At 44.6% G+C, this 22,522-nt stretch overlaps 1 protein-coding gene across 3 annotated transcripts in view; it reads left to right on the top strand.

Annotated features, from left to right (window-relative positions):
• Window positions 1-10,264, top strand: part of LOC141166849 (RING finger protein 112-like) — a 109,963-nt gene extending 99,699 nt beyond the window's left edge. For 2 of the 3 annotated variants that reach the window (XM_073653962.1, XM_073653964.1), the window contains 2 exons: window positions 2,914-2,988; window positions 7,627-10,264. In XM_073653962.1, coding sequence (XP_073510063.1) covers window positions 2,914-2,988; window positions 7,627-8,034 — 483 coding nt within the window. In that variant the 3' untranslated portion in view covers window positions 8,035-10,264. The remainder of the gene's footprint in view (window positions 1-2,913; window positions 2,989-7,626) is intronic. The other variant, XM_073653963.1, reaches the window with a different exon arrangement.
• The last annotated feature ends 12,258 nt before the right edge of the window (window positions 10,265-22,522 follow it).

The raw sequence follows: 22,522 nt of genomic DNA, 5'->3' as shown, positions 1-22,522 counted from the left end.
GAGACCAGTGATCAATTTATAAAATGTTCAAGTCTTATAACGGGAAAAAGCAAAAAAGTTTTAAATAAGTTACGAAAAAATATTAAAAATACTCCACAAAATATAGATTGTAAAAATAACAAAAAAATGGTTCATCAATAAATATAAATTTTTTATGTAAAAACAAAAATAAACAAAAAAGTATGTAATTTGGTATCTAGAAGACAGTCTATAAAATGTTCTTACTATTTAATCCCAACACTTAACACCTAAAAAAAAGTAAATAAAAATCATGCCAAAAATGCTGTTTTTTCCCAACATTCCACACATAAAAAGAGAAAACAAAATGCAATCAAAAAGTCATATGTAAATTATGTTATCACGGAAAATGTAATCTCATGTCACAAAAAATAAGCCCTCATTCAGCTATAGAGTGTAAAAGAAAAACAAGGATCCACTGCACATTGCTGGAAAAGATGACGGGTCAAAGGTAGAGGTCACTTTATTGAGTTTACACATTTCAGTACTGAACAGGTGCCTTCATCAGTCGTCATTCAGCTCTGTCAGCGGAAAAATATTAAAATTATAGCTCTCAGAATATAGTGATGTAGAAACACTTTCATGGGATTTTTTTTATTTTACACTAAGGCAGTACCCTTACCTCACCTAGTCCATTATATGCATCCACAGTATAATGACCATCCCCATACATTTTCACCACATAGTTTGACGCCACCATACTCACGCAGCTCTGTTACATTAACAAACACACAGCTGTTACATCCACACATAACTCTGCTACATCCACACACAACTCTGCTACATCCACACACACAACTCTGCTACGTCAACCTACACAGCTCTGCAACATCAAAACGCACAGCTACGCTACGTTAAAAAAGACATATCTTTCCTGTGACCTACTCCTCTTCTTCACTTCCTAATCATGTGTCCTTGGAATCGCAATGGTGCTGGCAGGAACTTCAGTCTTTATACAGACTGGTGGAGGAAGGACCTGTCAGCTTTCTTCTCCGCCGCTATATTCAGCTGTATCTGATCTAAAGACATAGATAAAACTGAATTTGGGGCATACTCCAAACCTCCTAGGACAGAGGGACATCTTCCCAAATTTGGGACAGTCCCGCTGCATCCAGGCCAGTTGGGAGGTATGCTATAATGAGGCAGATGGAGTCACTTTAGACATCTTTTTCGGCTTGCACAAAAGCACAGTCAACTACACTTTTTTGCTCCTCTAAAAAGATAGACAACGCCAGAACAGAGGCCATACGGAGGCCAAAATGTCTCCATAATCATCATTATAGATAATGGTTCCAAAGCGAGTTCCATCTGTATCATGTATTTTGTAGATTAAAATGGAAAGCCAATGTAAGTGCTCAGCATATAGTACAGGATAAATGTGAACTGAGCATTAAAAGTGATCTAAAATGTTTTGCACCCCAAAAATGGTACAATCATAACTTCAACTTGACCCACAAAAAACAAGATCCTACTGGGGTCCATCATCTATCAACGAAAGTGTAGAATATTTCCACATTACTCATAACACAAAGGATCTGGAAAAGAAACATGATTTTCCCAAGAAAAATCTAGTGAAATCTGTGCTCCGAGTTTCCAAAGAAAAATTGCACAACAAATTGTGGGGCTAAAGCAACGTTTTAGTAAAAAAAAATTTAATTTTTAATTTGTTTTCACTCCACTTTGTATTGAAGAATTTGAAGGGTTAACAAACTTCTTGAATGCGGTTTTGAATATCTTGACGGGTGCAATTTTTTAAATCGGGTCTTGTTTTGAAGTCTACTAACATAAAGACCCCGCAGTCACTTGAAAAGTGAAGTGGTCCCTAAAAAAAATGTCATTGAAAAAATAAATCCCTTGTAGCATCGGTGTCTCTGCCTCCTGCCGGGCAGAGACGCCGTTCCCCTCACCGCCTGTCTATAGTTCTGCTCGCCTGCCTGCTTACCTTGAAGTATCTGCCAGTTACCTACCGTGCCCACCAGCCTGCTTACCTGGAAGCGCCTGCCAGTTACCTGCCGTGCCCGCCAGCCTACTTACCTGGAAGCATCTGCCAGTTGCCTGCCGTGCCCGCCAGCCTGCTTACCTGGAGCACCTGCCAGTTACCTGCCGTGCTCGCCTACCCGGAGCGCCCGTCTGGCTATCAGCCGAACCAGCCTGCTTATCTACCCGGACCTCCTGTCAGCCTCCCTGCCGTGCTCATCCGCTGTACCGGTCAGTTCCTGCCATCTGACCCATGGGAGTCACCTGCTCTCACACAAGGTCGGTCCCAGAGTGGCACCTGGTCCCCCTGCTCGGTCCCTCCCTGGTTCACGGAGTCGATTGAGCCGCCGTGCGAGCTTGGTCAGGCCGAGTAGGTACTTAGTCTCACCCCTCTGGTCTCTCCTTGCACCGAAGCACAGAGGTTCCACCACCCAGACCCGTAACAACCCTTCTAACATCTTAACACAAAAAAATAAAAGACTCTTCGAAAATGATGCAGAGGTATAAGTAAACGTATAGTTAATGGTATTTCTTAACTATATTATCTGTTATAAGAGCATAAGATTTCAAAGTTTGAAAAGTTTTTCTAAATTTTGTCAAATTTCCGATATTTTGGTAATTAAACGCAAATTTTATCAACCTAATTTACCACTAATATAAAGTACAATGTGTCACACAAAAAAAGTCTCAGAATGACTGAGATATATAGAAGCATTCCAGATTTATTAACACATAATGTGACACATGTCAGATTTTAAAACTTTGGCCTGGTCAGGAAGGAGAAAACTGGCTTCGGCGGGAAGGGGTTAATAAAAATTGATGTCACTTTGTGCAAATATTATAGTAAAAAGTGGTGGCTGTGGAGTCAATTCTTTTATATGTCATTATAATATGTTTACCAATTTATTGTCCCTATAGATGTATAGCATGAAAAAGAATCTGGATTTCATGGAAGAAATAAAAAAAGAATTTCAACAGTTTCTCCGTAACTGGGTGAGTTGTTGAAAGTAGTGGCCACCATCCACCATCCACCTTCTCGTCTGTTCCAGAATAGAGAAGGGTCTTATTACCATTAAGGCATTTCCCCCTGTAATAGGATTGGAAATGCCCAAAAGGGTCAAGAAATATTTGTGCTTCATTGGGTGTCACTGTACATGTACATGCCTCAAAAAAGGGCCTTATAGTGACCATAATATTTGCCAGTGAGCTCTAATGCCTATCAACAATCTGGGGCTGCCCATGGTATTTAATAAAATAGTGGGCAGCCTCAGATTGGTGATTTTTCTAAGTATCATATGGTAATAAAAGCACTCACTAGTGTCCCTAATGTCCCCCTAAAATGCTCAACCTTCTAGCAAATTCTGGCCCGAATTTCAGGGTTGTGGGATCCTGGCATATAGTGCGAGACCCCGTAAACCTTGGCGGCCACTCTTGCAGTCCAAGAGCAAGATCTTCCTGTTACCGACTGGCAATTTATGGCAGTGATTGGTTAGAGCAAAGAGCGAGATATCACTCTTTTACCAAGAGCGACTGTGAAATACAGATCCATTCTAGTACTCACCCGATCTCTGTGGGTCTGTACTTCTTGGTTCGGGTCTCAACATACTGAAAATGGCTCCAAACGCCTGCTCTGTTAATCAGTGGCCAAGGCGGGTCATTTCTGTTGAGTAAAGGACACTGCAGAGCCACATTCTCCCCATCCATAGCACCAAAGATGGAGGGAGTCACCAAGCACATGGGCAGGTATGGACTGCAGAATCTTCTGCATTTACAAATGCATTGAAAGTGTTACACTAATCAATACTCACAGACAGGACGAGAGGCAGAGAAGTCAGATATTCTGGGGTCAGTACCAAGAGAGCATGTAGTAAACTAAGGGACAAAGGCGTAAGTCAGGTCACAGTCCGGGGTCAGAATACCAGAGAAATAGCGGATCTAAGCAAAGTGGCAAAATAAACGGGAATTCAGAACACGGTCCAAAGGTCAGGCAGAAGTAGATCAAAACTCACAGCACAGGAAACAGGAAAACAGACTCCAGAGAGCAGAAGCTTTGACTATCAGTGATCTGGGCCAGGCTGCTCACTAAAGTAGCAGGGCAATTACTAAGAACAGGGAGCACCTGGAGAAATCTCTGCACCTCCCAATCTCAGATAGGTCAACTGAGCTGTCAATCAAAGCACCAACAGCTCAGCATGCCCCAGCACTGGATAGGATGACAGAGCTTCCCGTCACTGAGACGGTCACGGGTGTGTCAGATGTGACAGACAGTAGCCCTGCAGTTGGTTGCAGAAGATCTCTTCGTTTGGCATTACAGACACCTTCTTAAAATCTGTTTCACTCTAGGACCCAGCGGCTACCTCCCCTCCTGCTCTCATTAACACCCTGGCCTGGGTTTTTAAATACTTTCAGTTTGCTATAGGGAGGCGCCGGTGATATTCACACAATCCCTGTGACGGCTTGGAGCTATTGCAGTCTGCTTACTTCCTCTTTGGTGTTTGGAGGATCTTTGGTGTAATCTCTTTGAAGTCGGCTCAAGCTAAGTTACTTCCCCCCGTGTTTGTCTCCCCTTGCTGTCTTTATTTGTTAGTGGGGACTGACTAGCGCTCATCTCCTCTTTCCCTAGCCAGGGCCTCACTCTAGGGAGATACAAAGTTTTAGGTTCCTGTTCGGCGATTGGTGAGAAACCAATATAAGGACGGTAGGGAAAACAGGGTGATATTAGATCAGCCTAGGAGGTCTCCACCCCCTCTTTCCTTAGTGTCTGGGCACCCTTCCCCTCATCCCTTCGTGTTGCACTTTGTCTTTCCTACACTGTGCGTGGCAGAGATCCAGACACACTGGGCGGAGAAATCGTGACAGAAAGCATATACAGTTAAGTCAAGAAATATTTGGACAGGAACACAAGTTTTGGCATCCTTATGAGAGATAGCAGACATGTTAGGGGTGACCAAATCAACAGTTTGGTACATTCGTAAAAAAAAAGATTGCACGGGTAAGCTTGAGAACTCACAAAGACAACAGTGGTGGATGATTGCACAATCCTTTCCCTGGTGAAGAAAAACCCCTTCACAACATCCAACCAAGTGAAGATCACTCCCCAGAAAGTAGGTGTTTCAGTATCTACCGTATGTATAAGTCTGTATAAGTCTACCATGAAGATAAGACTTTATGAGAGCAAATACAGCGGTTTCACCACAAGGCACAAACCATTAATCAGTCTTAAAAATAGAAAGCCCGGATTACTTTGCCAAAAAAAATCTAAGGAAGCCGCCCAGTTCTGAAAAAGCATTCCTTGAACAGATGGAACTAAGATCAACCTGTACTGGGCTTGTAACGGCTCATGATCCAAAGCCCACCACACCCTCTGTAATACATGGTGGAGGCAGTGTGATGGCGCGGGCTTACATGGCTTCAAATGGCACTGGGTCACCAGTGTTTATTGATGATGTGACTGAAGGCAGAAGCAGCCGGATAAATTCTGAAGTGTACAGGGCGATACTTACTGCTCAGATTCAGCCAAATGCAGCAATGTGGATTGGACGGCGCTTCACAGGACAGATGGATAATGACCGAATACATACTGTGAAAGCAACTCTGGTTCAGCCATTGCAAAATATTTCACTTCTGTGCCTTCTCCTAACCCCCAATCTCAACCCCATCGAGCTGCATTTCACAGGCTTAAGACGAAACTTAAGGCAGAAAACAAGCAACAAGCAAAAACAAGCAACAACTGAAGTCAACAGCAGTAAAGGCTGGCAAGGCATCACAAAGGAGGAAACCCAGTATTTGGTGATGTCCATGGCTTTCAGACTTTAGGCATACTCTACCAAGTATGAACATTTTTTTTATGGTAACGTTAATTTTTCCAATTACTTTTTAGCCTCTGAAAATAGTTGTCATTCTTAAACGTTTCACAGGATATTTTGGTTCAACCCCTTTAATTAAACCTGAAAGCTTACACTTATTGCATGTCAGTTGTTTAATTTCAAACCCAAAATAGTGGCATGCGGAGCTGAAATCACGAAGAGTCGGTCACCATCCAAATACTTCTGGACCTAACTGTATACATGCATGTCAATCACTATCCTAAGGAGTGGAGGGAGCTCTGTCATGAATTTACACTAAACAATGCGCCCTGTGTATTATTTCAGAGCTCCGAATAGCTAAATGGCACCACTTCTTTGTGCCATTTTGGCTACTGGGAGTACAGACACGCGGCTTCAGGATCACACCTGTGTGATCCATTTTTATGTTCAGTTTTCGGAACAGTAAAACATAGTTCATTTGGAAAACATGTATGTTAAAAAATAAAGAACCGAATCAACAGGGCCCCATTAACTATAATGGGATTCATGCTTTTCATTTTGTGAAAAAAAGACCAACATGGTGGAAGTTTTTGTACAGTTCAAATAGTGAAAACCAGACAGACTCCATTACAGTCAATGGGACCGTTTTGCTTCCATTTGTTTTGTAGGGATCCATTTTCCACAGGAATTCTGTTCTTAAAATGGAACAGAGAAACAGAGTCCAAAATGAGGTATGAGCAGAGTCTAAGCTCACAGGTCCACTGTAACTCCTTCATCTCTTTGACGAACCAGAAATAATAGGAATTAATAATAAACTACACCAGACCCCAAGAAATATGGCAGAAACACTATCAGTAAGCCTAAAGCCATGCAAAAAAATGTGTGATACAGAAGGTTGGGGGCGTGAGTAAACTTGAGGATGGAGAAAGAAGGAAGGATGTTTTACAGTCTTGGTTGTGGGAATAGACCCACTTGTGAGCTTAAGAGGAAAAATATGTAATTGTAGTCAGCTGACTGGCTTTTTAGTGAGGAATCTTCGTGGTCCCAGAATAAAAGAGGTGCACGGATTTCCCGACCGACATTTGGGCAAGACTTCAGCAAGCAGTGGAAGAAAAGAGGTTATCCAGCATCACTCCGAAGCAAAACCATGCAGTTTATTGTATCCACATTAACAGCAAAAAAAGGAACATCAGCCAACGCGTTTCCACCGTTTTTAGGGTTCTTAATCATATTAACATGAAAGTATCGACAACCTACATAAATACGTTAGGTAGGTATGGACACTTTGTTACCAAATACAGGATTGCACAGGTGAAATCAATGAGGCTCAGAATTAAGAATTACTCGCATAGAATAACCCAATAGCACAAAGAAATTAGAAAACGGATATTGTGAGGAATTCCTAATTGATTTTGAGCCTCATTGATTTCATCGATGTAATGACGTGTCTGGTAAGTGAGTCTGAATACCTACAGTTATTAATACAGTTCTTCGATATTTTCATATTGCTATGATTAAGAATCCAGAATGGGTTGGAAACGCGTTAGCCCGGTGTTTTCTGTTTTTTATAAATACTCTTGGCCATGTGTGATTTTATTGTGGATATAATAAAATGGATGTTTTTACTTTGATGGATAACCTCTTTTTCCCCTCACATTTGGAAACTCTCCTTTCAATAACTTACATTTGCCTCTAGTCCTACACATCTGAACCTTGTAGTATAACTTTGCTTTAAATGTCACTGTGCCTGCAGCAATGATAATAGACTACATCATATGTCAATCTGTAAAAACACTCACTATCTTCTCGCTGATTGTCTCCACAGCCCATGTGGAAATTAAAAATTGGAACTCAGGTTGCTGACAAGATTTTAGAACTTAACAAGAAATTTGAGACATCATCCAGTCCTATAAATGCCGAAGATCGCAATGAACAGTTGGAGAAGCTGAAGACATATTTGGAAACAGAAGGAAACAAGTTCTGCAAGAGTCACAATGTTACACTATGTTTACATGGGATTACGGCTGCGGCGGGTGTGGCGGCAGTGCCTTTGGCGGGCGCTTTTGCTGCTGCTCCGGCAGCAGTAGGTACATTTCAGGCCATTGGGGCATGGTTTGGTTATCAGGCAGCAGCACCAGTAGCGGCAAGTGCACTTTCAACCACATCCGTGATTGGTGGGGTTACAGCAGCGGCGGAGGTTGGTGTGGCTTATGTGCGTAAATGGATGCAGTGAAAATACACACATACAGTAAGAGGGGGATTACACAGGGTCATTGTGAAATGTAGCCAACTTAAAAGCCAACCATCAGCTGATCTACACAAGTTTGACTTCTCTAACCCTATAGGGAGCCACATCTGACCATCCATATTATGGCATAAAGAGCAGATGCTCCTGAGCAGACTCTCCTTTCTCTTCTTGCAAAACTGTTAATTATTATTTTATTTTTTTATGTCTTTCCCATCATGCTCTAGGATGACAGGTGTGGGGCTCAGCCATGTTTTTCTAATCATGGACAACCCCTGTAATTGCTCCGGTCCCCATCAGGCCTATGTATGAATTAAAGTGAATGTCCACTACAGGACAACCCCTGCTTATTCCCTTCAGGGTAATATGGAACATAAAAACAATCTATACTCACCTCCTGCAGCTACGCCGATCCAGCAATGTCGGCCCTTCTATTTCAGCCATTGTCACTTAACCACTGCAGCCATCACTACTTTGTCTGGCAGAATATTGATCAGTTGCAGCCGACAAAAAATGTTGACATCGCTGGAAGTGAGTTACCATTGTTCTAGCTTTCTATGGGACCTCTAGGTGCTTCTGCAGGAGTTGCCCAGTGGTGGTTCAGCATTGGTAATGTTACATCCATAGTGATGCACAATATGACAGTATGGATGATTGGAGAAGAAAATACATTGGTGCGGATTTATTTGCACGTCTTAGTCCACCGGGCATGACAGTAGTCCAGGGCAGCTGCACAGGTGCGGTGCACCTTTTACCTCAGTGATGGGTCGGTCGCGACTGATCCAGTACAAAAACTTGGCTCCCTGATGGGAAATATGGGAGCTATCAACCTATTTAGAGCCAAGAATTTCTCTGAACGGCTCTCACTGGGCATAAAATGACCGTGTTGGAAGGTTGAACCCCCCCCCCCCACACCAAATTGATTTCATTGGTTGGCTACAAGTTGGTGGGGTCTTGGACACGAGTTTCGACTGCGTTCATTTCCTCTTAAATGTGTGTTCACCTATTTATATAGGTGTGTTCACCTATTTATTATTCCACACATATTTATTAGTGATCCATTTAGAATCCAAAAGAGCCGGCTCTGTTTGGTAAGCAGAGCTGAGAGATCCAAATCACCAAAAAGAGCCGGACCGCCTATCACTCTTTTACCATCCGCCATCCGCAGATCTTCTTTTGATTATCCTGATGCGACATCATCGTTGTGGTGTGATGCACATGTAACGTTGCACCAGGGCGGCTAATCAAAAGAAGAACCGCGAATATCGACAGGAAAGAGGCGCTGCTCTCTCTCTCATGCAGAGGCCACAGACCACTATCGTGACCGATGGACTGGGATTGACAAATTAATCTGCACCATGTGGCGAGGATCAGCCTCAGAACAAATCCTATATGGGCTTACATGTACACGTTCTAGGCTTTATGGTTAAACTTATGATATACAACATTAAAGGAGCACTCCGGACAAGACTGATATACGGTGATGTGCCCGGCCCAGGGCATGACCTACACTTGGAAGAGCAAAGTTTTGTCTGGAGAGTTCCTATAAATATTACTTTGAGTGTAGTTTGGGGTACTATCATTATTACTAATCTACAGCACAAGGCCAAAGAAATTGTTTTGAGAACCAGAAATCATCGGAGTGCCAATGACTGATGCTTATAGAGCTGGTTGTGTACATACAGATCACATAACATAAAGTAATACTCATTTAGAGCATATGCATATGGACGACGTAGGAAGCGTCAGTCACATCAATCAAGCCAGAAACACGGAAGCTGAAGGGATTAAGGAGGCGCCGAGAAAAGAAAAATGGCGCCCATGGGACTGGACAGCACAGTATGCCAGAAGTATGTACATATTGGCATACACAGGGGAGTTCAGGGCTTAAATACAGGTCGATGGACTGCAGTAACAGAGCAGATAAAGGTGGCGGCTTTAGTTAATATTGGGAAAATCTGGTGACAGGTTCCGGGTGGTGAAGTTAAGAATTTCTTTGGGCACACGTTGAGTATTTGGTGAGGTTTTTTACCTCAGTATTTGTAAGTCAAAACCAGGAGTAGAACATTTTTCATGTATGAGGGAAAAAAACCTAATGTGTGTAACTGGAATATGTATTGATTTAGGTTTTTCTGGCACTTATTGTACCCAACTACTATGTGTACCTGATGTACCTGCTCTATCTTATTATAATAAAGGAGATATTATTATTATATAACTTCATCCTCATTAATCCCTTTTTGTTTTTTTACACTTTGGAGAGATACCTTTTCAGCGGCTGGTAAAGAATGTTTTCACATGGATCCGCTTTAACCCCTTTACGATCTTTTCAGTAATAGTACGTAGCTGCGCCCTGGGCCTTATGGATCAGCTATGTACGATTACGTGCACTGGGATCGCGCCCGCACATAAATGGTGCGGGGCGATCGCCGCAAGGTGTCAGCTGATTGTCACAGGGTTGTGATAGGGTTAGGGTTGTGCTAGGGTTAGGGTTGTTCTAGGGTTAGGGTTGTGCTATGGTTAGGGTTAGGGTTGTGCTAAGGTTAGGGTTGTGTTAGAGTTGTGTTAGGGTTAGGGTTGTGCTGTGGTTAGGGTTGTGTTAGGGTTGTGCTGTGGTTAGGGTTGTGTTAGGCTTACGATTCTGTTAGGGTTAGGGTTGGGATTTTTTCAAAAGTAAAGAAAAATAAAAATGATGACAGTATGGCGACCAGTGTTGAGCGCATGTGCTTGCTACTTGAGTTTGCATCGGGTACTCGGATATGCACTGAGTATCACGGGTGCTTGAGTGACATGCTCGAGTCTTCGACCCATAAACTTCGTGGCCAAAAAAAGTTGCATGGATTGTCTGCCATGCACGAGCAATACCCGCATGTTTTTTTTTTTGGGTGTCTAATAACCATGAGACATGTGGGGCGGTGACTCGAGCATGTTACTCGAGCACCTGCGATACTTGGTGCATACCCGAGTACCCGATGCAAGCTCAAGTAGCGAGCACTTGCGCTCAAGACTAACGACAACTTATTCAATATGATGACCTAATGTTATCAAATTCTGTGTCGTACCTCTGGGTTTAAAATGTTCACTATATCCCTTGATAAAATCCTTTAGGGGTCTAGTTTCCAAAATAGGGTCACTTGTGGGGGGTTTCCACTATATCGGCACATCAGGGGCTCCCCAAACGCGACATGGCGTCCTCTCTGAATTCCAGCCAATTTTGCGTTCAAAAAGTCACACAGTGCTCCTTCACTTCTGAACTCTGCCATGCGCCCAAACAGTGTATTTTCCCCACATAGGGGTTTTCGACATACTCATGAGAAATTGCACAAAAGTTTTTGGGGTCCATTTTCTCCTCTTACTGTTGTGAAAATAAAAAATTTGGGACTAAAACATAATTTCTGTGGAAAAAGTTAGATTTTTTTATTTTCACGGCTCCATGTTAGAAACTTCTGTGAAGCACCTGGGGATTCAAGGTGCTCACCACACATCTAAATAAGTTCCCTGAGGGGTCTAGTTTCCAAAATGGTGTCACTTGTGGGAGGTTTCTACTGTTTAGGCACATCATGGGCTCTCCAAAAGCAACATGGCGTCTGCTAATTATTCAAGCAAATTTTACATTCAAAAAGTCAAATGGCACTCTTTCCCTTCCAAACCCTGCCGTGCTCCCAAACAGTGGTTTTTCCCCACATTTGGGGTATCGGCTTACTCAGGAGAAATTGCACAACAAATGGTATGGTGCAATTTCTCCTGTTACCCTTATGGAAATGCAAAATTGGGGGCTGAAATACATTTTTGTGGGAAAAATGTGAAAATTTTATTTTTACGGCTCAATGTTATAAACTTCTGTGGAGCACCTGGGAGTTCAAGATGCTCACCACACATCTAGATAAGTTCCCTGAGGGGTCTAGTTTCCAAAATGGTGTCACTTGCAGGGGGTTTCCATTGTTTAGGCACATCAGGAGCTCTCCAAAAACAACATGGCGTCCGCTAATTATTCAAGCAAATGGCGCTCCTTCCCTTCCAAACCCTGCCGTGCGCCGAAACAGTGGTTTTCTCCCACATATTGGGTGTCGACGTGCTCAGGAGAAATTGCGCAACAAATTTTGGGGTCCATTTTTTCCTGTTACCTTTGAGAAAATAAAAAAAATTGGGGTCTAAAGTAACATTTTTGTGAAAAAAGTTAAATGTTCATTTTTTTCTTCCATATTCCAAAAATTCTGTGAAGCACCTGAAGGGTTAATAAACTTCTTGAATGTGGTTTTGAGCACCTTGAGGGGTGCAGTTTTTAGAATGGTGTCACTTTTGGGTATTTTCTGTCATAAAGGCCCCTCAAAGTCACTTCAAATGTGATGTGGTCCCTCAAAAAATGGTTTGTAAATTTTGTTGGAAAAATGAGAAATCACTGGTCAACTTTTAACTCTTATAACTTTCTAACAAAAAAAAATGTTGGTTCCAAAATTGTGCTCATGTAAAGTAGACATGTGGGAAATGTTATTTATTAACTCTTTTGTGTGACATCTCTCTGATTTTCGGGCATGAAAATTCAAAGTTTGAAAATTGCGACATTTTAAAAATTTTCACCAAATTTCCGTTTTTTCACAAATAAACACAAGTGATAGCGAAGACATTTTATCACTATCATGAAGTACAATATGTCACGAAAAAACTTTCTCATAATTAGTGGGATCCATTGAAACGTTCCAGAGTAATTACCTCATAAAGTGACAGTGGTCAGAATTGTAAAAATTGGCCTGGTCATTAACGTGCAAACCACCTTGGGTGGTAAAGGGGTTAAAAATTCACATTAAAAAACTTAAATAAGTTCATACAGTTTTTTGAGGCGGAAAAAAATCAGACATGGTTTTCAGGAGAAATCCATGTAAGGCCATGTTCACACTTTCAGTATTTGGTCAGTATTTTACATCATTATTTGTAAGCCAAAACCAGAAGCAGGTGAAACACACAGAAGTGGCGATGTGTTCCTATTATACTTTTCCTCTGATTGTTCCACTCCTGGTTTTGGTTTACATATACTGAGGTAAAAAACCCACCAAATACTCAATGTGTGAACTTGGCCCAAGGATATGTGTTCACGACATCTTTTATGCCAAGTTTTTGAAACAGAAGACGCTTCAGGAAAACTCCGGCGGTGCAAGTCTTTAGCCTTCACAGAGTCAAGTTTGGAGTGGATTCCACAAGAAATCCGCATCAATTATTTCTTACACCTATATATTTTTTATTTCCCGCACACAGAGTTGTATGAGGGCTTATTTTCTTATGTGACAAGCTGTAGTTTTCACTGGTGGCATTTTTGGGTACATACAATTTTTTGACCGCTTTTAGGGCTCGCTCACACTGGCGTATAGTATGGAGGAGTGCAAAGAGAGAAAACATTGCATTGCACCCTGACCAATGTTAGTAAATGGGTCCCTGAGGGGCCCGCCATTATTAAAATGGGGGATACATGGTCGCAAATATTAATTTATGGTTTAAGCAGGTTAAGAACTGGTTTATGGCGGTTAGCTGTGCGGTTTTTTTCCCAGGAAGCTGATTGGTGGACGGGAGTGCGGGAAATTAATTTACTATTTAACATTGAGTGCGGGTATCAGCTGGCATTTGCCGTCGGACCAAGGTAAGAAGACGCCCTCCCACATTCCCTTGGTTTCAAACTGTCGTGATGTTTTATTAGAAGGATAATCGCCCAGCTTTTGCTGGGTGGAGTTGGTTGTTGGTTTTATTGTTATCTGGTTTTAAGAAGAGTTTATAATATTATATTTCTATTTATTATGGTTTATTTATTTATTAAGTTAAGATAAAAATGGGTCTTGTGCTACCATGCTCATCTGCGATTTTTTTTCTCAGCTCGAATCGGACTGATGAAAAACATCGCAGCATGCTGTGACTGGATGGGAGAATCGGATCGCACTCGCCAATGCAAGTCAATGGGTGCGAGAAAAAAATAGGACGGCACACGGACCATGCATGTGCCATCTGATTTTTACAAACACATCTCATAGGAAACCCGACATTTCATCAGCCAAGTACAATAAATTTACAGCCCGAAAGCACATTTTTCCCTTATGTGCAGCACTATACATAACATAGATCTATACATAATAGAGCAGGGGTGGGACATTATTTTTCCCAAGGGGCCACTTGAGAAACTGTGACTGTTGTGGAGGCTGAACCAATAGGCTGAAATTAATTCTGCTCAATATTAATATTAATTATAATTATTTATTTATATTAATTGTATGACTTAATATTGAGCAGAATTAAGTATGCTGATGACGCGCCCCCAGGGCCGTGGGGTACTCGGCAGCCGGGCCTCTGGATGCCGGTCGGGGGAATATCACAGTGGCTGGCCCGGTCCGTGGCCCAGGGCGGTCACTCAAAAGGGGATATTCTTTATATGGGGTTTTTGGGATTGTTCGTGACGCCACCTGTGGATTGCGGCTAAAGGGAGCCCCCGCTGCGGAGCAGTCCTCTGGAGCTGGTGTTACGGCAGCAGGGATGGTGTGGCTCTCCACAGGTAGAGCTAGCTCCAGGGCAGTGTATGGCGGTGAAGGTTGCGCTGGGCGTTGTAGTGCAGGGGGAAAGATGGCGCGGACGAAATAATGGACAGAGGGGGTGCGGTGCAGTCATCCGAGTCTTTACTCACAGTTCTTTAGTTCCTCAGGGTGCACTGTCAGCTTACAGCCTCCCGCGTCGCGCTGCGTTCACCAGGCAGAGGTTTAGCTCTTCCTCAGGCAGATTAGGAGTACCTGAGAGAACCCCTCTTTCTCGTGTTCCTAACCAGACCGACTTCACGCTGGGTCTTTCTCCCTCCTGCCCTGCGCTGCCCACTCTCAATCCTGCTCGGGTGCTCTGAAGTTCCTCCTGTCCGTCCGAGTTCACAGACCTGCTTGACCCTCACGGTGATTAGAATGCGGCTTACGATCCCTCTGTCTTCTGACAGATTCGGGGCGTACGGGTGCCGTCCTGCACTCGCCATGCCCCCTAGGATCCCTTCTTAGAACGGAGCCTATTCCCTGCTCCCCTCCGGGGCCTCCAGACCAGGCCCTACTTGTGGAGCTGAGCTCCTAATGAGACTCTGCTCCCGAACTGTTCTTCTGAACGGTCCCGAGCTGTTCTTCTGAACTGCTCTCCTCTCACTACTCGGCTCCACTCTCCTCTCGCCTTCGGCCCACTCAAGGCCCTCACTAGGCTTCACCTCATGCTGTAGGCCTTGGCTCGCCTAAGCACCGCAGCAGCCTGCTGCTCTTCGCAGCTCTCTGAGCGTCAGCACGCTATCTGCTCAACTCTGAGCTCTGTCCCTCTCTGTGTCTGAGCAGGAACTGAACACTAGCCTGAGCTGCCTGGCTCCACCCTCCCTATATATATCCCTATCAGGGCTCCCTCTGCTGGTCTGAGGTGGTAGGGTGGAGGTGTGTGAATGTGTGAGGGCCTCTTGCGGAGAAGTCCATCCATGCACCCTTCTGGGTTCTGTGGCCCCAGTGCACAGCAGGGCACCACATCCCCCCTAGTAAAACTCAGTACTCCTGGACTGAAGCATTTTTCTCAAAACAGGTTAAACAATAACATTTCTTCCCTTTATGGGAGGCACTTTTCTTGAACGTTACAGGTAACATTATAATAATAACAATAATAAGGTTACAATAAGTCCCGTAACCTGGTATCCATTTCACCGATGAAGGAACATGAGGGACCCGCCTGAAAACCCTCAATGTAGGCCCAGGGCGTGGCTACAGGGCATAGGTGATCCAGGTGCTGGACCACGTCTTCGGCCATGGGTTTTTGTTCCGTGGTCACTTAAGGGGCACTCCAGGGAGTGCAACTATGTACATAACAGTTTTTGGGCTGCTCACAGTCCTCAGCCACCTAGTCCTTTATATATATACCCTTACGGGTAACTAAATGCAATGAGAAGTGTCCATGTCACATAAATTGTCCATTAGCAAGGCAAAATAAATCAATAAATAAATACATGAAATTATTACAAGAACATACCCTACGGGGTAACTATTTATACTGTCAGTGTTTCTCTATTTACTCCCTATACCTGACAGGGGTCTGGCCTTTTGTGCTACGTGATGACCTACGTAGTACTGGGATGCATGTAGTATGGATGCTTGCTCTATTTTCCACTCTATCAGCTCTATGTGTTGGTGGACTGCAAAACTGCCTTAAACCTCTCTACGGGACTGGTAAGTATACCATTGGCTGGGCCTTCTTGCTCTTCTTCAGCCGGTGATCCTTCTTCCGGGGATTCTTCCTGAGCAGGCTCTTCAGGGGGCACTTACAGGTCTTACTTGCAGTGGAGAGTCTTCTGGCTGTTGGTAGAAGTGCATCACAGGTATTATTACAGCTCCACCTAGTTGAGGCCAGTCAGTATGGAGTACTTCTTCAGGCTTCTCCGGTACGATGAGAGGCACTTCTTCCTGGGGCTTTAGCAGACCTGGACACAACTTCAGATGGTCTCTAGATACCGTTGCAGTCGTTCTTCCTCCGTCTTTGCTAATTAGACAGGTTTTCCTATTGTCGAACCTGGAATTCAACACAGTGTAAGGTTCTCTTTCCCACTGGTCATCGAGTTTGTGACTTCTTCTCTTTCGTTTCAGCACAACTTCTCCAGGTGTTAAGGGTTCTGCTGGTGCACTCTTGTTGTACTGTGCTTCCTGTTTGTCTCTTACCCTATTCAGACTGTCTTCGACACAGGCCTGTACTCTCTTGTACTGCTCCTGTCGAGTCGTATCCCAGTCTTCAGTGGACATATCTGCTTCTGGCTCTACCACTCCAAGCTCCAGGTCCATGGGCAACTTTCCGGGTCTTGCTCTCATGAGGTACGCTGGAGTGCAATTGCTGGAACTCACAGGTATGTGATTGTACAGATCTACCAGATCAGGTAGTTTGTCTGGCCACTGGTTTCTTTCCTTCTAGAGGTAAGGTCTTCAACTGGTCAATGACTATGTTATTCATCTTTTCACATAACCCATTGGTTTGGGGGTGGTACGGTGTTGTCCGGATCTTCTTAAACCCGTACAGATGGCAAAACTCTTTGAACAGCTCGGCTTAAAAGACAGGGCCTTGATCCGTCAGCACCTTATCCGGGTATCCATGGGGCCTGCAGAAGTATGCTTAAAACGTCCTTGCTGCTGTTTCTGCCGTCAGATCCTTGACGGGGGCTACCACCAGGAATCGGGAGTAGTGATCCACCATGGTCAGGGCATACGAGTAGCCTGACCTGCTGGGTGACAGCTTGACGTGATCCAGAGCGACGATCTCCAGAGGCTGGGTTGTCTTGATGGACTGCAGGGGTGCCTTCTGGCTGCTGTAGTCTTTTCTTCTGAGGCTACAGGGTCCACAATCCCGGCACCACCTCTCTATGGAACTCCGCACTCCAACCCAATAAAACCGATTCTTCAGGAGGGTTTCCAGCTTCTTCCAGCCAAAGTGCCCTGCTTGATCGTGGTAGGCCTCCAACACCATCTGGATGTCTGTCCTGGACACTACGATCTGCCATACCATAAACTTTAGGAGGGCGAAGTTTGATCAGCTGAAAGAAAACCTTCAACTTATAGACTGGGACAAAGTTCTTAATCAAGGAAATACGAATAGTAAATGGGAAACCTTCAAAAGAATTCTGAATACTCAGTGCGAGAGGTATATACCGTATGGGAATAAAAGGGCCAGAAATAAGAGGAAACCAATATGGTTGAATAAGAACGTAAAAGGGGCGTTAAATAGCAAAAAAGAGGCATTCAAGAGATTAAAACAGGAAAACAGCAAGGAGGCACTAATGTGTTACAAGGAAAAAACGAGAACCTGCAAAAAACAAATAAAAATAGCAAAGGAGGAAACAGAGAGACGTATTGCTAGGGAAAGTAGATCAAATCCCAAACTGTTCTTTACGTATATAAATAGTAAAAGGATTAAATCGAATAATATTGGACCGATAAAAAGTGATGAAGGCAAAATCATAGAGAAAGATGAGGATAAAGCTAATCTATTAAATAAATTTTTTTCGTCAACTTTCACAAAGGAAAAAGAACTAACAGGCGAAATGAGAAGTGACAAGCTTAATCCTCCACTAAGTATGACAAATCTAACCCAAGCTGGGGTACAGAAACGCCTCAGTAACATTAAAATAAACAAATCACCAGGACCTGATGGCATACACCCACGGGTACTAAGGGAACTAAGTAATGTGATAGACAGACCGTTATATCTTATATTTAAGGACTCTGTTGAGACTGGGTCTGTGCCACTTGATTGGCGACAGGCGAATGTAGTGCCAATATTCAAAAAGGGAGCGAAAAGTGACGCCGGAAACTATCGGCCGGTGAGTCTGACGTCCGTTGTGGGCAAAATTTTTGAAGGCTTTATTAATGAGGCAATCATGGAGCATCTTGATGCTAATAATCTATTAACCCCGAACCAACATGGATTCATGAGGAATCGCTCCTGCCAAACAAACCTGATTGACTTCTACGAGGAGGTTAGCTCTCAAGTAGATCAGGGGGAACCAGTGGATGTCGTGTATCTCGACTTCTCAAAAGCGTTCGATAGCGTGCCACATAATAGGTTGGTATACAAAATGAGAATGATGGGGCTGGGGGAAAATGTCTGCAAGTGGGTAGCTAACTGGCTAAAGGATAGAAGGCAGAGGGTGGTTATAAATGGAATATACTCAGATTGGGTAAGCGTCACTAGTGGGGTACCACAGGGGTCTGTACTAGGCCCAATGTTATTTAATATCTTTATTAACGACATAGTCAACGGGATAAATAGTAAAATATCAATATTTGCAAATGACACAAAGTTATGTAAAACAATTAATACAAAAGAGGACAGTGCAGACCTACAGAGGGATTTGGATAAGCTGGGTAGGTGGAGCATTAAATGGCAAATGAGGTTTAACGAGGAGAAATGTAAGGTCATACATATGGGAAGGAAAAATGGAAGTCACCAGTACTCACTGAATGGGAAATCATTGGGGAATTCAGAGATGGAGAAGGACTTGGGCATCTTGATTGATAGCAAACTAAATTGGAGTGCCCAAAGTCAGGCCGCTGCTGTAAGGGCAAACAGGGTAATGGGATGTATCAGAAGAGGTATAGCTGCAAAGGATGAGAACATTGTTCTTCCACTGTACAAAGCACTGGTCAGACCACACTTGGAATACTGTGCTCAGTTATGGACCCCAATATATAGAAAGGATATAAATGAGCTTGAAAAGGTACAAAGGAGGGCAACAAAATTAATAAGGGGAATGGAGGGACTGCAATACCCAGAGAGGTTGGCAAAACTAGGACTATTCAGCCTGGAAAAGAGAAGGTTGAGGGGGGACATAATAAATGTGTACAAATATGTTAGGGGACAGTATAGAGACCTTGCCCGGGATTTGTTCAAAAGGAGGGATATTACGGTAACAAGAGGGCATTCACTAAGACTGGAAGAGAAAAGGTTTCAGCACCAGCATAGGAAGGGGTTCTTTACGGTAAGAGCAGTGAGAATATGGAATTCACTGAGTGAGGAGACGGTAATGTCGGATTCACTAAACCAGTTCAAGCGGGGACTGGATGCTTTTCTAGATACCAGGCAGATTTCTGCATATACTTAACAATAGAATAAAATAGTAGGTTGATACAGGGATTTATTCTGACTGCTGGTTTCAGAGTCGGGAGGGAATTTTTCCTCAGGTGAAGATTGGCTAAATCATTTGGGGTTTTTGCCCTCCTCTGGATCAACTTTAGCAATTACAGAACTAACAGGTCGAACTTGATGGACGCAAGTCTTTATTCGGCTTTACTAACTATGTAACTATCTCATGGGTCCTAGGGTTGACATACCTTCGGCACAGCTTCTCTCTATAGATGAACAGCCGGCTTCTCTCATTCCACAGTTGCTTGGCTTGTGGAGACGCGTCCTTCTCCAGGGAGGAACCTTCCTGGGTTATCAGTTCTTTGATATGGCTGACAACCGTGTCACTGTCCTGGGTCTCCTTTCAACTGTGGTGAGGCAAAGGGTTTAGTGTCTTACCACGATACCTCCTGGAGGTGCGATGCTCGTGGACCATCCCATTTCTGTGGAAGGCAGGTAGCTCAATCTCCTCCAGGTCATCCACTTCTTCTTCAGTATCCGACTGTTGCGGCATTCTGGATAGGGCATCGGCGTTGGCGTTCTTGTGACCTGCCCGGTACTTGATGGTGAACTGATAGTTTGACAGCCGGGCCATCCAACGCTGTTCCATGGCTCCCAACTTAGCTGTCTCTAAATGAGTCAACGGGTTGTTGTCAGTGTAAGCCGTGAATTTACTGGAGGCCAAGTAGTGCTTGAATCGTTCAGTGATGGCACAGACCAAGGCCAGGAACTCCAACTTAAAGGAGCTATAGTTTTCCGGATTTCTCTCGGTCGGACGAAGCTTCCTGCTAGTATAGGCGATCACCTTCTCCTTGCCATACTGCTTCTGACTCAACACAGCTCCTAGTCCCTCGTTGCTGGCATCAGTGTACAGCAGGAACGGTTGGCTGTAGTCCGGGTAGGCCCGGATTTCTTCGCCGGTCAGGATCTCTTTCATCACTGCAAAGGACTCAGCCTGCTCTTTACCCCACTGGAAGGGGGGGTTCTTGCCTCTGTGGGACTGTCCTACCAGGAGATCTTGCAAAGGTGCTGCCTTCTTGGTGTAATCCTTTACAAACCTCCGATAATACCCGACCAGTCCCAGGAACTGACATACCTCCTTGAGACTCTTCGGTTCCGGCCATTTCTGGATGGCCGTGACCTTCTCCGGGTCTAGTGCTACTCCTTCTGGACTGACGATGTGCCCCAGGTACTGAACCTCCTTTTTGAGCAGGTGGCACTTGGAAGGCTTCAATTTCATCCCGCACTGGGACAACGACTCAAATACCTCCGCCAGGTGCTTCAAATGGTCCTCATACGTCTTCCAGGTATAGCAGCACGGTCTCGAAGTTACGGTGTCCCAAACAGCACTCCATCAATCTCTGGAACGTTCCCGGGGCGTTGCAGAGTTCGAACGGCATACTGTTGAACTCGCAGAGTCCCATCAGGGTAGTGAAGTCCGCCTTCTCTCGGTCCTCCTCAGCAACTGCTACTTGCCAGTACCCACTAGTGAGGTCAAGGGTAGAGAAGTAATTTGCAGACTGTAGTGCAGCCAGGGATTCCTCTATACGGGGCAAAGGGTATGCATCCTTGTGTGTTATGCGATTTACCTGTCCGTAATCTACACACATCCTCATGCTTCCATCCTTTTTCCTGACTAGGACCAGGGGAGCTGCCCAGAGGCTACAGCTATCTCTTATTACCCCTGCTTTCCTCATGTCATGCAACATTTCCTTCTCTTTTTTTGGTAGTGTGCTGGTGGTATGGGCCTGTAACGTTCTATGATGGGTGGATGGTCACCCGTGGGTATATGGTGTTGTACCCCTTTAATCCTTCCGAAATCAAGTGGGTGTTTGCTGAATACTCCCTCGTATTCCTGGACCACCCTGTGTACACCTTGTTTCTGATGGACAGGAGTGGCGTCAGTCCCAACATGGAGCTGTTGACACCAATCCCCCACCTGGGTTTCCGAGTCGTTATCCTCCACTCTGTCTGGTGAGGTTAAAGACTCCACGGTGTGGATAGCGTTGTTATTTACAGTGTACAATCTGGCAACAGTGGCATATCGTGGTAATTTGACTTCATCCTCCCTACAATTTAGGAGACGTACGGGTACCCTCCCATTGCGTACATCAACCACCCCTCTGGCAGTTAAGAGTGTAGGTCTGTGCTCTGAGCTAATGGGCTCCACTACAGCCTGGTAGTTCTGTCCCTTGAGACCTATTGCTGCCCTACACCAAATCAGCATTTCACTCTTCGGGGCAGGGGCGGACACAGACTGTAGTGGGCCCCTGTGCAAGAAATTTTTGGGTGCCCCCCCCTGCCCTTCATAAGGCAACAAAGTTATGTAAACATAACCCCCCCATGTGCAGCTCTCATTCCCCCCATGTGCAGCTCTCATCCCCCCCATGTGCAGCTCACCCCCTCATGCATCTCACCCCCCTGTGCATCACACCCCCCCGGGCATCACACCCCCCCGTGCATCTCTCAACCCCCCCGTGAATCTCTCATCCCCCCCGTGCATCTCTCACCCCCCCCATGCATCTCTCATCCCCCCCCGTGCATCTCTCATCCCCCCCCGTGCATCTCTCATCCCCCCCGTGCATCTCTCATCCCCCCCATGTGCATCTCTCATCCCCCATGTGCATCTCTCACCCCCCCATGTGCATCTCTCATCCCCCCATGTGCATCTCTCATCCCCCCATTTGCATCTCTCATCCCCCCATGTGCATCTCTCATCCCCCCATGTGCATTTCTCATCCCACCCCATGTGCATCTCTCATCCCCCCCATGTGTATCTCTCATCCCCCCCGTGCATCTCTGATTCCCCCATTCCTAATTAATTGTATTTAAAATA

Source organism: Phyllobates terribilis, unplaced genomic scaffold, assembly GCF_046119375.1.
Source record: "Phyllobates terribilis strain yellow unplaced genomic scaffold, ASM4611937v1 Scaffold_11__3_contigs__length_659146591, whole genome shotgun sequence".
Taxonomy (NCBI): domain Eukaryota; kingdom Metazoa; phylum Chordata; class Amphibia; order Anura; family Dendrobatidae; genus Phyllobates; species Phyllobates terribilis.
This window is presented reverse-complemented; position numbering and strand designations above follow the sequence as displayed.